General features: G+C 39.6%; 1 protein-coding gene across 1 annotated transcript in view; it reads right to left on the bottom strand.

Moving 5' to 3' along the window:
• CLPTM1L (CLPTM1 like) overlaps positions 1-15,839 on the bottom strand; it is a 1,937,019-nt gene that overhangs the window by 1,791,716 nt on the left and 129,464 nt on the right. The window contains exon 2 of the mRNA XM_078687677.1: positions 11,675-11,775. Coding sequence (XP_078543803.1) covers positions 11,675-11,775 — 101 coding nt within the window. The remainder of the gene's footprint in view (positions 1-11,674; positions 11,776-15,839) is intronic.

Genomic DNA, 15,839 nt, shown 5'->3' with positions numbered 1-15,839 from the left:
CAATTAGAATGTAGCTCCCGTTAGAAAGCCGCCTAAAGAATGGCTCTATTCGAGTTACAGGTGTACCAAGCTGGTGACATGAAAGGTTATTTGAAGTCCCCTCACAGGCCCCATGTAAATTTATACCCTGACACAGAAGTATACCACTTAGTGATTTTCCACAATTACTACCACTAAGAAATACACTCTGTCCTTTTTCACTATAACATGTGTGTGTGTAAGGTAATTTCCATGTTGACTTAATGTATCCTTTACCCAACCTTTCATACTGGCCTGCCTGTATATACTTTTGGCAGTATCGAAATTGGAAAGTTGTTATCGGAATAGTTATTATTCCGTGTATTATCCATTCAATGACAGGTCGTTCTGACATTGTCAATGGTAATCTCTCAAGTTTTTCAATGCTCAGAATTGTATATCCTGCTCCCTTTTGTGCCAAGCTGATTTGTGTGTCAGTAAGGTTAAAGATAGCGAATAATGACGTTGTGTTGATTAAACGCCAAGGCACGTAGCCTGAACGCAGATTTTGTAACGTCCAGCCAAGCTGTACAATAGAACGCAATTGAGACTGACCATGTTGTAGCATTAGTAAGTCCTGCTCTATTATATCGATTGCAGATGATACAATACTGTTCAGTGAATATATTCTGAGTCATTAACCCATTGTCCACAACAGAAAGTGATTTTTCTAAATTAATACGGTCAATTTCCTGTATTTTCTCTGCTGTCTCAATTTGAGTTTCTTTCCAAGCTTCGTTGTAAGCTGCATATATAGAGGCCGCTATGAAACGTTTTTGACGCTGTTTGCGTGGTCCCATAATGAAATCATGCAAGTCAGCACCTTCTTTAAGTAAAGTCAAGTGTTGCTTAATTTCTGCCAGTGTGGATGTCTGTAGCCATTCGAGGCAGAGTTTTCCTACACTGTATGTGGTTACAATCCCTGGATGTTGTCTCTGGGAGTATCTAGGGTCTGGCCTGGTCAATTTGAACCCCCGTATTTTGTTCAGGAATCTATCTTGACAGTTATTTGTGTCTGTGGGCCAGATCAACCATTTCTTCCAATCAGGATGTGTTCTGTTTTGGTTTAAAATATGGGATACGTCTATCTCAACATCTGTAGTGCTATTACTGTCAGGTGTTGGCTTTGGAATAGACGGTTTATTTAAGTCTTTGATTTTGGCTAGGCCAAAACAGGTTGTCTGTTGAATTGTGTCATTCAAAAAGATAATTTGTTCTGGGATCATACAGGCTCTAAATAATGATTCTATACCTTGGACCTGCCAATCTCTTGTGCCCCAGATAGTTTTCGTTTCGATGTTATTGTTCCAAAAATCAAAACCAAATGTATTCATTTTTTCAAAAAATGTTTCAGAATAGATTAATTTGGTGTTTGTCAGCATGGTTTTCATTCCTGTCTTATTTAACAGTTTGAAATAAAACGTTTCTGCATCACTTGTGTTAAACCCTGAGAACTATGGGAATTTATCATAAAATGTTTTTGAACTGCCTTTTGGTGGAGTTGCACAATGTTCCCATTGATTATAATTAAAAACATTTCTAGGTTGTGCAGATTTATGCAAATAATGGTTAGCATAGTGGTTGTAACAGTACATCTGGTCATAATTAGATGAACCCTGTAAATAATCATGTTCTGTAAATTTTGCTGACATAACTAACGCTGACATCATATCATTAATACTTTCAAAGTCCAAATCATCAGAAAATGTGCTCGGTTTTACAAAGTCACTTAAAGAAATCTTAAATTGATGTGGATACTTCAAGAGTTCGACCGGGCCATAGATTTCATAGTCTGTTTTGTCCCATGCTACCCCACCGGGTATAGGATTGGCTGTGAAGTTTACTGAAGAAAGTTCTCTTTTCTCGATGTGTGAAGACTTGTGTGGCATTAGGACCAAGTTGATTTTCTTACTTGCTGTGTCCATTATAACATATTTTCCCTCAATGAAATGTCCCAAGCATAGTACCATGATGAGCCAAAGTATGAGGACAAATACACCTTGCGCCACCCAAAATTCAATCCATGGAGAAATCAGATAGGTTGCTTTGAGTTGATGAAAGAATTTCTTTGCTTTGTCTGAAAAAGTCCTTTTTGTTGTTGGCTGTTCCCCAGGCTCGCTTGGATCCTCAGAGAAGTCATCGAAGTTGATGAAGTAGCCTGATGCAGTTCTGTCAATTGTTGGAATTGCTTCTGGATTTTCTTTTGCTTTTGGAATTTTCTTTGTGTCATTAGCATAGTCTGTGGCTACATCGTCGTAGATTGGTGTTCTTTGACGAGCAGTTGCAATTTGGGTTTTAAGAGGCATAAGTTCCACGGCTTTGTTGCATAGTCCTTGTTAATTCACTGTAGGTTTATCAAATGTGATTAGTCTCTCAGTTTGAACCTCTTGATTTATAGCAAACTTTGGTGTTCTGCTATTTCCTGGGAGTCCACTTGGCCTACTACTTATTATTGGCCACATGATTGTGGTTTTTAACCAGGTCGATGGATACAACTCGGTTCTCCTTTTTACCAGCAAGGGGCGGTAGTACAACTGATCTCGTTCCGTTGACAGCTAAGACAGGTACTGCTTTTCTGTAAGAAGGCCCAAATTCCTTCTTCACCGCGATTTTCTCTCTGACCAGATCCCCAATCTTTGGAATCCAGACAGGCCTTGCTGGGACAGGTGGTTTCTCTTCAGTGGCTGTTGGCTGTTGTTTCAACTTTATGTTGCTCAGGTTTTTTCTTTTTTCGTTTAGGTCCTGTAAAATAGCCAAACGATCTTTGATATCAAAGCATTTTTCTTCCACCACTGAAGTTTGACTATCGAGGTCCTGGATGCGCATTCTAGTCCCGAACAATAGTTCGTACGGACTGAGACCTTTTAGAGAATTTCTTGGCAGATTATTAAGACTACGTTGGACACTTATTAAATGTTTGACCCACCCAGCCCCCGAACCTAATACCTTTGCCGTTATAGATTGCTCTATGTCTCGGTTTTTTCTTTCCACCATCCCGTTTCCCTCAGGAAGGAAGTGATAAGAGTCCCGCAATGAGAGTCCCGCAATGCAATGCCCATGCTGGCCATTGCCTCCCCACAAGCTGGAGAGCTTGAAAGCAGGACACTGGTCAGAATGTAGCATGCCCATTGCGTATATGCCGCTATAGACTCGCAAATCTTTTATAACAGTTCTGGCGTCAGCCGAGCGCTGGGGTCTACATTTTAAGTGAAACTAGTCTCTATATGTTAATATGACGCATTATTCCTACTGGGTTTTGCATCTAGATAGCATTGTCCTATCTAAGCGCAGGACCATGGCAATACACCGGCCGGTTCGCCACTGCGATCTCTGTTGCAGTCTGGGCAGTTTACCGCGAATTTGTGATGTTGCAGGCTCATTCCTGGCCACCAATATATTGATTGTAATTCTTCCACAGATTCCTTAATCTTAAGGTGTCTAAGACCCTCACCCATGTGTGCGTCTGCTATTAACAATACTCTCCTGTTCATGTTTGGAATCACTTTATCCCCCACTCCAGGGATTTGAGCAAAAGGAACGGAGTTTGCATCGATTATGTATGTATAATTGAGTGGATAGTTGACGGGTAGAGCTGCACAGTCGCCTTTTGATGACGTTTTTACTGCCAGCATTGTTTCCCCGTCTATGTATTTTCCTGAACGCTTTTTTGTAGCTACGGAAGCCGACTTAGTTGCTTCCGCTGTGGCTGTCTCAGCCAATGAATTCCCTGAAACGTGAACGCCATCACGTTCATGATTCAGTGAATGTATCACGTGAATCTTTGGTAGTTCTTTCTGTAAAAGAACTACTTGTTCCCAAAGCGATTTTTGCTAGTGTAGTTCCTATATTCCCAATAGGCTCTGCGCATTGGAATAATATCTTCAGTAGTATAGACGGACTGGGGTTAACTAGGTCTGTACTGACGATATTAGACTTAAGTTTTCTGTGACAGCTAGCTCAGAGTTCACTAGAAACTTTCTCGAATAGGCGAGGAGGAGTTTAAACTCCCTGGATAGACAAGAAGGGATTTAGTTTCTGACAACCATAGAACATGACAACTTTGCTCTCCCTGATTAAGAGTGTATCTCTAGAGTCGTGTGAAAACAAAAGACAGCTATTTCACTCAGTCAATACGTGCGTACTTAGTTTCACCAGATTGCAGAGAAAAAGAGGAGACGGGCGTTTTCAATAAAAGGTGTTATTTATTGAGCAGTCTCTTTTCTCATACAAGAGAAATGAATCGCTACAATTGCAATACTTGGGGTTAAGTAGAATACATATAGTAAAAGCAGGATTATGAAATAATACTGTAAGAGCATTGATATGGTTTCTTAGCCATATGATACTTTAAAATGGATAAAATAGATATATACATTGACTAATCGTACTCAACTGGGGCTTCTAACTACGCCTACCCCGGTGTACCTGACCTAAGCCTAATACGTGGGAAAGAGTAAGTAAGTAGCAGTTTAAGTTAAGTTTGTTTTGCCAAGAATCTGACTCAATAATTCTCTGTAAGGGTTTACTCAGTTCAGTACCTGGGTAATAGAAGGCAGGAGGGCTGGTATCTCTCTCTCATTGGAGGTTAGGTATGCGAATCCGCATCTTCCTGGGATGACTCGAATCACAAGGTTGCGCGTGTTAGCGCGTGTTTGTAATTTTGTTTTAGCTAACATGTCTGTTTGCAATGATCTCAAAATTTCTGTGTGTTTTTGAGTCCAATTGATTGTTTTAAAATCTGGTTTTATTAGTTCATAGGGAGGTTTAACCCTCTCTGCATAATTTAGAATGTAAGTTCTTCCGAAATTCAGGAAACCTAGAATTGATTGTAAGTTTTTCAGCGTTCTTGGTGCTTGGATTACAGCACATTTCTCTAAGAAATTGTCAGCCAGGCTTTTGCCTTCACTTGATAATTCATATCCTAAAAACAGGACAGTTAGATGGGCAATTCTTGACTTTTTAAAGTTGAATTTGTAACCCTCTGCTGCGAACCCAAGTATTATGGTGTTCACTCTTTTCAAGTGAGTATCCAAGTAATCATCTGTTAGATAGATGTCATCGACATAAGATAATGCCTCATCATCATACATTTGGAGTAAAACTGTTACTCTTGCTGAGAATAATCCTGGGCTGTTCTTGAACCCCTGTGGCAGTCGACAGAATTTTTTTCTGCGAGCCATTTATTGAGAAAGCGGTCAAATATCTGCTTTCAGGTGCTATATTTTGACAAAAGAATCCATTAGAGATGTCTAATGTCGTTTTGTATTTTTTGCGCACGATGTTATTCATTAGTGCTGCACTGTGTGAGTTTTGTACTGCAAAAGTTTTGTAACATGAGTTTAGATGGCTGTAGTCCAAGACTAGACGATATGAATCGTCTGGCTTTGGAGACAGGAAACAAAGGATTGTTCATTTGTGAGGTGTATGTTTCAATCACCCCCTGGTATTCAAGTTGATCTAAGATCTCCCTGACCTGTTTTTTAGCTTCTTGCTTAATTGAGTACTGCCTCTGTGCAGTTGGTTAAGATTTTAACTGGATTTTGTGAGGAGGAGAGTCCTCATCCCATCCAACATGGTTTTTATATAATGCAGGAGCTTGGGCTACTGCCCACTTTCTTGCAAGTGTATATTTTTTATGAATTGGAATGTAATTTGAGAAGGCAGGCATAATCATTTCTTCGCCATGAGGGCACTCCCTGACAAACTTCGGTGGCCAGTCTTTTTCAGCTAAAAGGATGTCAAAGCCTTTGGAGAGATTATCCCAAAATAGACCCCTTATTTTCCTAGTCTTATCTCCCTCTATACGTAATGTTATTTCGTATATTTTATGAGGTTTGCTAACTCTGGTATCTGCAGTTTCCACCTGAATGTATTCATTCGTGTCCACTGTCTCCAGATAATTCATCAGGATCTTGCGAGCTATGCTCACTTCTGCTGCGCTGTCTAGCATTGTCTGAGCCCACTCTCCGCTTTTTCAGCTGTGTCCTCAGTATCTTCGGCATGTTTGATTACTTTAATACTGGCTACCTTCTTTTTTGGAAATTGTAATTTTTTACTTTGATGAGCAGGTTCCTTGTCTTTGGACTTGACGTGCTCTTCCCTGTGTTCTGACCGTCCTCTTCTTTCCGATTTCTGCGAGGAAGTCTGAAAAGATCGAGAGGGACGTGTATCAATATCTTGATATCTATCAGGTTTCTTCAAATTATCCCTATTTCTAAGGTTATATCTTTTCTCAGAGGGCTCCCTCTGGGGAGACTTGTGTCCTTGGTCCGGAGATCTTTCTCTCCGCCGAGGAGACCTTCCTCTGGACTGGAATCTTTTTTCTTCTTTGGGAGTGGATTGTTTATTTCCATCCCAGCTCTTTTTTGGAGTGTTTAGATTATTTTTAATAAATACCTTTTCCGGATTTTCAGTTAGTTGGGGTTTTACCGGTTTCCCACCCAAACTATCTCTTCCTAGCTCTTCATAGGATTTTTCTATGATTCTGGCAAGTTCAAATGGTTGTTCTGCTATATCTGTTTCTTTCAACTTTTGGCGGATCGCCACAGATGCCACTTCCCCTTTTATGTTGGCTAGTAATATAGCCGAGACCTGCTTGAAGTCTTTCAGTAATTTCATACTCAGAGTTAAAGCAGGTTCTGCACCGTACTCGTTTTGAATCTGTCTTAGCACATCTGGTATCACCGCCATGGACGGAACACCATGTGTTTTTGTGTAAATGGAAGCAAAGACTGTACCCCAAGTGTCACAGTCCTCCACATGTGGTGCGATCCCCATTGGAAGACAGATAGTCAGAATTCTGTGTTTCTCAACAGGGGTAGTATTCGGAAATACTGCCTCTATTTGAGTTATTTTTTGTGCTAACCAGAATGGAATCTGTTCCCGTTTTATGGGTACTTTACCCAGACATGACTGTATGTTCTGTGGTGTAATTTTATTTGTGTTCCCCTGATGAGGGGTCAGCTGTGGAATGTTAATAGCTGGTTGGACTGTTGAAGTCCGCATTACATATTGGACTAATTGTCTATGTATTTTAATCAGTTGTTTTAGCTGTGCTAAAAGTTCTGGTATCGACATTATTTCGATGTCTGGATGTGGTGTGTAGCCGGCTAGAACCGGCCATGTTGCTCCTGGTCTACCTAGTGGACCGAGTCTGGTGATGTGATCATTATGTTTTAGGGCGCCTTTAAACCAGAGCAGGTGCTCTTAGTATTTTAATGGGATTTCCATCTCCTCGAAAGGAGTGTACTCTTCCGGAGGTTCCTCTATTTTGTAATAGTGGAATTCTTTTGTGACAGCGTTTGCTGCTGGAAAGTTTATCCATGAATAGAATACCTCTGTCTGCCGATATTCGTGTGCCTCAATTACGAATATGACTGTACCACCTCTCGGTGTTAGTCCATTTTCTATAAGTTTAAGTGTTATAGTTTTCCTTATGTTGACCGGGATGAGTATTGCGTCCGGGTCAGTCTGCAGGAGACTTGTGTCATCCGCTAGGAGTTGAGCTGCTATTCTACCTGCCTCCCTTTCTTCTTCACCGTCTGACATTTTACTGACAGGAAGGTTTTTGTTACAGATCAAGTTTCAAGGAAACAAAGATTAGGTGCACAATATTTTGGAACACTGTATCCTTCAACGTTGAATAAACCAAAAACTATACATAGAAATCTCTTTCTACTAAGTTCCGTCGGATTTTAACCTTTTACCCACTCCAGGCGTCTTTGGAGTATTTACGGGAGAAAGGGTCTGTGTGAAAAAGCACGACTGAGTTACTCTAATGCCTTGCGTTAGATTTATCGCCTTACCAAACAGTGTGGCGCCATGTAGTGTAGTTCCTATATTCCCAATAGGCTCTGCGCATTGGAATAATATCTTCAGTAGTGTAGACGTAGGACAGAGGTTAACTAGGTCTCTACTGACGATATTAGAATTAAGTTTTTTGTGCCAGCTAGCTCAGAGTTCACTAGAAACTTTCTCGAATAGGCGAGGAGGAGTTTAACCTCCCTGGATAGACAAGAAGGGATTTAGTTTCTGACAACCATAGAACATGACAACTTTGCTCTCCCTGATTAAGAGTGTATCTCTAGAGTCGTGTGAAAACAAAAGACAGCTATTTCACTCAGTCAATACGTGCGTACTTAGTTTCACCAGATTTGCAGAGAAAAAGAAGAGACGGGCGTTTTCAATAAAAGGTGTTATTTATTGAGCAGTCTCTTTTCTCATACAAGAGAAATGAATCGCTACAATTGCAATACTTAGGGTTAAGTAGAATGCATATAGTAAAAGCAGGATGGACATAAGACGTCAATAAAGAAGTCACTAAGAACTGGTCGTTCTTACAGTGCTCTACAGGAGTTCTCGGACGGAATCAAAACAATCGCAGGCGGGGATTTCCCAGGTTACTGGAGGTTTGGATTTGTTTAAGAACTCGGTGTGCTTTCTAGGGGGCTGGAGGAATAGTGCTTGCTTAATGTGACAGCATGCGCTATGACTAATTTATGAAATGGGTTTCTGTGCCGTTGTAGGGATATTATTGATTTATAACCGGACAAGGGCCAAGAATAGGAATATCGATACAGGTACCTAGATAAACACACTACACTACTGCCAATCACATCTCTTGACGCCATAAAGGCATGCAATTCCATTTAACTGCCAGTAACCGATTATGGTCTTAGAATCATGATTGGGGTTTGTTTCAAATCTACAAGCATAGATATACCTACTATATTTAAATCCCACTGATGCAGTGAGAATGTAAGGGCTACTTTCCAGATTGTTCGGGCAAGATAAAGGCACCAGGACTTGTCCTGTCTACACTGTTCACATTAAAACCTCTTGTATGTTGGGTCACTTCAAAGACTGCAATTCAACTGTCCTGCCTGGGCAAGAAAATAGAGGGCCATGCAGATGAAATACTTTGGCATGCAGAAAAACACCCTCTGAGTGAGACCTGAGCTCTTATCAGCGATTTACAAAAAATGATAAGGGCAAATGGGGTTTTGGACGCTGGACTATGTGCGCGATGACTGCTTTAGATATTTAGGAATTGATATTACAAGGAATATAAAGACATTTTTCATTCGCAATCTATAGGTAATAGTGGGAGATTTCATACGGACATGAAAAAATTGCTTCAAATGCCAATCACACTGATCAGTGAGAGGCCACATTTAAATGCTAACTCTTCCCACACTACCATACATCGTGCAATACTCCAAGCATGATCACACAGGCCTGCTTTACTCTCTTGTGTGCTAAGTAGGCGCTAGACACATTCCTGCTGCGTGGGTGTCACCACAATCATGCAGCTGGAATGCAACCACTGGGCAGCCAGGCAGGGCACAGCACCCAAGCCCCCCACCACACATGTATTTATTTAAGAGGTTTTATATAGCGCTGGCTTCATCCTGAGGCGTCACGGTGCTTTACAATTGTAATAATGAGAGTACACGATACAAAAAAAAAAAAAGAAACATTAAGGTATGTAAATTGTACATGGACATGTCAGGCCCTGTGGCAACACCTTGGGTGAAACAGGTGGTTTGGTACCTAAGGGGGTGAGAATCCAGAGAATGATGCGCAGGAGCCAGGTCCTGCACCGAAACCCCCCACTGCGCACTGACAAAGATTGTGCATAGAAGAGTGTTGGGGGCAGAGCCTGACCAGAGGCTCTGCACTGAAAGGGAGTAGGCTGAATAGTAAAAAAACAAACTGAAAATCACAGACAAAATACCAAAAGTTAGTGACATTATTGTTAGGTATGCCAATAAGATCTTCCCTTGCAATAAAAAAAAAAAGATTTTAAAAAGTTCACAGAAAACCACAAAAGTTAAAGCGACTTTATAGTTAGATGTTGAAATAATAAGAAAAGTAATGTTTAAAAACACTGAAGTCCACCAGTTAGAGTTTAGTGAGCTAACTATAACTTGTGCCACTGCCATGCGCAACATATGACCTCAAATATTACATCACTCATTTTGGGGTAAATGGTGGGAGTACTATGGACTGATAAACTAACTGAGGTATGCAGTATAGAGGGTAGGCAACAACCTAGAAATGTGTTGCAATGAAGGGACGTTCAATGGGTGCTATGTTTTATTGCACAATGGTGCTTTACATATAAATCAATAAAATAGGTTTCTATAAAAAAATGTACACCACTTATAACATATAAAATGACAAAATTGATCATACCTTTGACATCTCCAATGACATTATTGATGGGATCAGTGATAATACTATTGTCATATACAGCATAGAGTAGGGATCTCCAAACTTTTCTGTAGTGATAGTTACTTACGATCAGTAAAAATCATTGTGAGCTACTGAAGGCTAAGCAACTCACATATTGTCACCGGACTACCCCATGTCCATCTTAACTAACTTTAAGCATAATGTCCATAGAGCCAGATACTATCATTTGAACAAAATACTTTCACTAGGGGCACTATGACAGGGCTGCAATGTATGTCACTGAGAGCGTGGTCCGTGGGGATGTTTGAACATGTGTGTGTGTGAATGGGCTATATGTGTACGGGTAACTGAGACACTGTCATAAGTACTTGTGGCACAGGACATACCTTTCCCCATATGTGGCCCCATTACATGTATAAAACAATGGGAGAAATTTAAAGTGCAGAAAAAAGTTGTGCAAAAATGTTCAAAATATGGAACATTTTTCTGCACTTCAAATGTCTCCCACTTAAAATAATGGTTGTCTTTTTCACTTGGAAATATGGCACTGTGTCGGGAAAATTAATCAAAAGAGTTAACTTTGTTAATATGTAGGCCATAAAACTCATCATTTCACTTTTAACCTATTTCCAAGTGTCACACTTACAAACACCAAGCATCTTGCTCCCAGTGTCCTGTAGATAAGGTGCCTTATTTATAACAGAAAAATACATTTGTTTAAATGGGAGACATTTTTAAGAGAAGAAGCATGCTTCATAAAACATTAAGGGGTAATTGGCTTAAATTGAAAATGGAGAAAGACATTGATAGTTAATGTTTCATAGAAAAAGTTTTCTTCTCTTTAAATTTCTCTCATTTGAAAAAAAATTATTATCAGTTATAAAAACGGCACAGTGTCTACTGGCTACTGAGAGCAACAGGCCTGCTGCTCGTAAATGTGACACTTTCTCGACAGTGTCATATTTCTAAGTGAAAAATACAACCAATATTTTAAAAGGGAGAAATTTTAAGTGCAGAAATTGTTTACATATTCTGAATATTTTACCATTTGTGTTATACTTGTAATGGTGCCACATATAGCAAAAGGGATGATCTGTGCCACAAGTAGATATGACACAGGATCTGTTACCTGTACACAAACATGTTCATGCATCCCCACAGACCACACTCTCAGTGACACACATGGCAGCCCTAGTGAAAGTATTTTGTTCAAAATATAGTATACGGCTCTATGGACAATAGGCTTAAAGGCAGTTAAGCTGGGTTTGGGGGCGTCTGGTGACAATATGCGAGTTGCTCAGTATTCAGTAGCTCACAATGCTTTTTAATGATAAGAAGTAGCTCTCACTACAGAAAAGTTTGGAGATCCCCGATAATATAGATATATAGACAGATATACACACACACACACACACACACACACACACACACACAATATTAAATATTAACAGAAAAATACCTTTCAAATTTGGAATCCACATCAAAGTTGTTGACATTTAAAACAAGATCTATGCTGTTCTCTGCACTGATAGTTGACCTTGTGGTGGTATACACGCTGAGCTGAAATAAAGCAGATAAAAATTGAGAAAATCAAATATTTGCATTTTACCGCAGCTGACTGAAGCTTATAAAGCATAGGAGGTCATCACTTTGAGATACTTCAAGCAGTTCTTTCTAATGTCTTTAACTTTTACAGTTTTTGGTGATTTTATAAGCAAGATCCAGGTAAAGTCAGATGATGGGGAGGGGAAAAAAGTCTAAAAATAACTAACAGTGGGCAACTGAATTATTTATTTATTACATATTTTGTACATCATTGTGTGTATCTTTTGGCTAGGTCATGGTTCATCACCTCCGTGCTTATACTATGTGCATGGATTCCTTTGCAAGCATTACTCATAACTGATATGTTAAGATTGTAGGACTATTTCTTCAAATAAATGATGCTTTGCAAATTGTTTCCTGGTATGTAACAGCTTCAGTCCATCATGCACAAGCAATTAGTTTTGTAGCATAGTGTATTCTTTTTGCCTTTTTAATCTCTTTGTTTTTATGTGTATATTCTGGAAAGTTCAAGAGGAGTATTCTGGAAAGTTCCAGCGGAGTCCTGAAGAATCCCCACCCTGTTGGGTGTGGTCTTAGCCTATAAAAGACTTCGGTTGTGGTAAATGTGCTTGTTATTGAGGAACTTCCCAGAGGCTGGTGCATTGATTTGGGAGAGCAGCTTTTACCTACGTGCTGGTTCTTTCCTTTGTGCTGACTTCCTGAAGTGAAGAGTTAAGTGTGGTGTCTCTAAACACTGCAGGTCTGATTTATCTAAGCTACATGAATCAGGTAGGAGATTTGCCTTCAATGTATTTTCCGCACTTGCTTATTTAAGGAAAATACATGGCTCACTTCTAAATAATGAGCAGCAAGTTTTGGTTCATGAAGATTGTGAAAGTAATTAAGTAGCTTGTTTTCCAGATATTTTCCCAGCAATAGTGCAACGGTGCTTAAGGTTAATGACATTTAGAGAAACATGATTTAAGCACATTCTGAAGTTGATCATTTTCACAGTCTTTGAAGGTTTTAGTTCAACAGTGCTTAATTAAACTTAATGACATTTCGAGAGATACAATGTATTAAGCACATTCCGAAAATGATAATTTTCACAGTCTTTGAAGGTTTTACAGAGAATTCTCTGTTTACAAAAACCCAGCGAATAAGTACTTTTGCAAGTTGATGACGAGAGATATAATCTCCAAAGACATTTATTTTTAAATTAACAAACCTTTTTATTTAATAAAAGGCAGTTTACAGACTTTGATACTTTAACCTCAAAACTGAAAGCTACAGTGGATTAATAGCTACATTGAGAGTGTTCAAGGCTAATATTTTATTCAGGTAAGGACAAGGGTATGAATACAATTAGCGCACAAGTCATTACCAGTGAGAGAGAGAGAGAGAGAGAGAGAGAGAGAGAGAGAGAGGGATAGAGAGAAGAGAGAGAGAGAGAGAGAGAGAGAGAGAGAGAGAGAGAGAGAGAGAGAGAGAGAGAGAGAGAGAGAGAAGAGAGAGAGAGAGAGAGAGAGAGAGAGAGAGAGAGAGAGAGAGAGAGAGAGAGAGAGAGAGAGAGAGAGAGAGAGAGAGAGAGAGAGAGAGAGACATTCATACACATGTTACCATCCTTGTGGGGACTATGTGTGAACTCCTGCCTGTGGGGACTAACCCTTCCCAATGTTTTAAAATATATGAATAACAGAAAAATGTTGAGAAAAAAATCATAATACAGGATCCTGCTTCAATTCTCCAAATCTGTTATTTAATCATGCGCACAGAACCCTCATTGTGGGGACTTGGACATGTGTTACCATCCTTGTGGGGACTTACTCAATAATTCTCATTTGTGATTAAATACATTCACAATCAAATGGATATATATTATTTTTTCAGTACTGTACCTACATTACATGATAGTTTAGTCAAATATGAATAGCTTCTTGTGTCCTACGTGCACATAGAAATGGATTTAATGTATTGCATTTCTCAGCAGAAATTAAAGGAAATTGAGTGCATGGAAAGGAATTCACAGATTTCTAACCTATTACGGAGTGCTCACAAACTTTACAGACTATGAAAGAAACTCATAGTTACATTTAATTAGAGGCCGAAGATTCTGCAATATGGGGTCTGATGGCAAAACCAAGTTGCCATCTGACCACTTTGTTCATTTTCATCAACTGGGCAAATCCTCATATGTCTGTGCATTAATAGTCCCAAAGATATAGCATTAGACTATAATAATGGTCTAGAGTTGACAGATAAAGTGTATGATAGTAATTTTTAGACCCCCCCCCCCCACACAGAGACAGTGCCTAATTATGTTGATGCCCAGGTCCCCACAGATATTGTGTTTGGTTTTAGTGTACAATCATAGTTATGCTGCAGTTTATGAAGAAATAGTGCTATTGCAGTAATGCCCAGGTCCCACAGAGATAGTTTGTGGTTATAGTCATGTTCAATTCCCCAAAAAGCTAGTGTTGGATTGATTATATTGATGCATGAGTCCCCACAGAGACAGTGTGTGATTATAGGGATGTCAGGTCCCCACAGAGATAGTGTGTGATTATAGAGATGCCCAGGTCCTCACAGAGAAAGTGTGTGACTATAGGGATGTCTTGGTCCCAACAGAAATAGTGTGTGATTATAGGGATGACCAGATCCCAACAGAGATAGTGTGCGATTATAGTCATGTTCAAGTCCCCATCCCCATAGAGATAGTGTGCGACTTTAGTCATGTTCAAGTCCCCACAGAGATAGTGTGTGATTATAGGGATGCCCAGGTCCCCACAGAGACAGTGTGTGAATATAGGGATGCCCAGGTTTCCACAGAGATAGTGTGTGGTTATAGTAATGATCAGGTCCCTACAGATATAGTGTCTAATTATAGGGATGCCCAGGTCCCCACAGACGTAGTGTGTGATTATTATCATATTCAAGTCCCCGCATAGAGAGTACTATGATATTGTTGTTCAAATCCACGTAGAGATAGTGTACAACGATAGTCATGCTGATGTTGATTCAGAAATAGTATGTCATTATAGTAATGCCCAGAAACCCACAGACACAGCACTCAATTATAGTAACTCTCAAAACCCCATAGACATAGTGTGTAATTAGATTCATGTTCAAGTCCTCACAAAGTTATTGTGAATTGCTGCCCATTTCCACACAGAGATAGTGTGTAATTATAGACATGCATAGGTCCCCACAGAGATCTGAATGATGATAGTCATGTTCAATACATCATAAAGATAGTGTGTGATTGGTTACATTGATGCCCAGGGCCCAACGGTGAGGTTGTGTGATTATATGGATGTCCAGGTCCCTACAGAGATAGTGTGTAATTAAAGAGATGGCCAGGTCCTTTTAGAGTTGGTGTGTGATCATAGTGCCCGTAAAAATGGTGTGTGGATATAGTCATAAGTTCAATTCCCCACAAAGTAATGTTTGATTGATTATAGTGATGCACATGACCCAACAGAGAGATAGTGTTCGATTATAGGCTTGTTCAAGTCCCACTGAGACAGTGTGTGAATACAGTGATGTACAAATCCCCACAGTGATAGTCTGTGATTACAGTCATATTAAAGTCTCCACAGTGATGTGTGTGATTATAGCTACGTTGAATATCCAAACAGATAGAATTACTGGTGGCTTATTAAACTAATGTATCTCCTTCAGGAATCTGTGTTTGATCTCCCATTCACATGCATGAACCCTACTGCTTCCACTTAGCCTTTCATCCTTCCACAGTTGATAAAATGAGTACCATTTACTTGGGTGACAAAAACAAAATTGTTATTCAGGGCTAAGTTACCCCACAGGTAAGTAAGTCATTTTTATTGTTCTAGGTTAATTAAAACCATTAAAAAAGTACATTGATAGCTCATACCTTCGGATAAAAGATTATAAGAAAAATATATTATTTTTAAAACAAGAGAACTTTGATAAAAGCAGTTTGGTGCGGGTGTGTGGTCGTAGTGTGGTGTCTTGGCCAATATTCAACTAATCCGGTCTGGTGCCATCTTCCAGATTTTTTAGTTTCAGTTCCAGACATTTCAGGAATTTGACCAACTTCC

Source organism: Lissotriton helveticus, chromosome 4_1 (assembly GCF_964261635.1).
Source record: "Lissotriton helveticus chromosome 4_1, aLisHel1.1, whole genome shotgun sequence".
Lineage (NCBI taxonomy): Eukaryota > Metazoa > Chordata > Amphibia > Caudata > Salamandridae > Lissotriton > Lissotriton helveticus.
The sequence above is the reverse complement of the archived record's forward strand: the minus strand, read 5'-3'. Positions and strand labels throughout refer to the sequence as shown.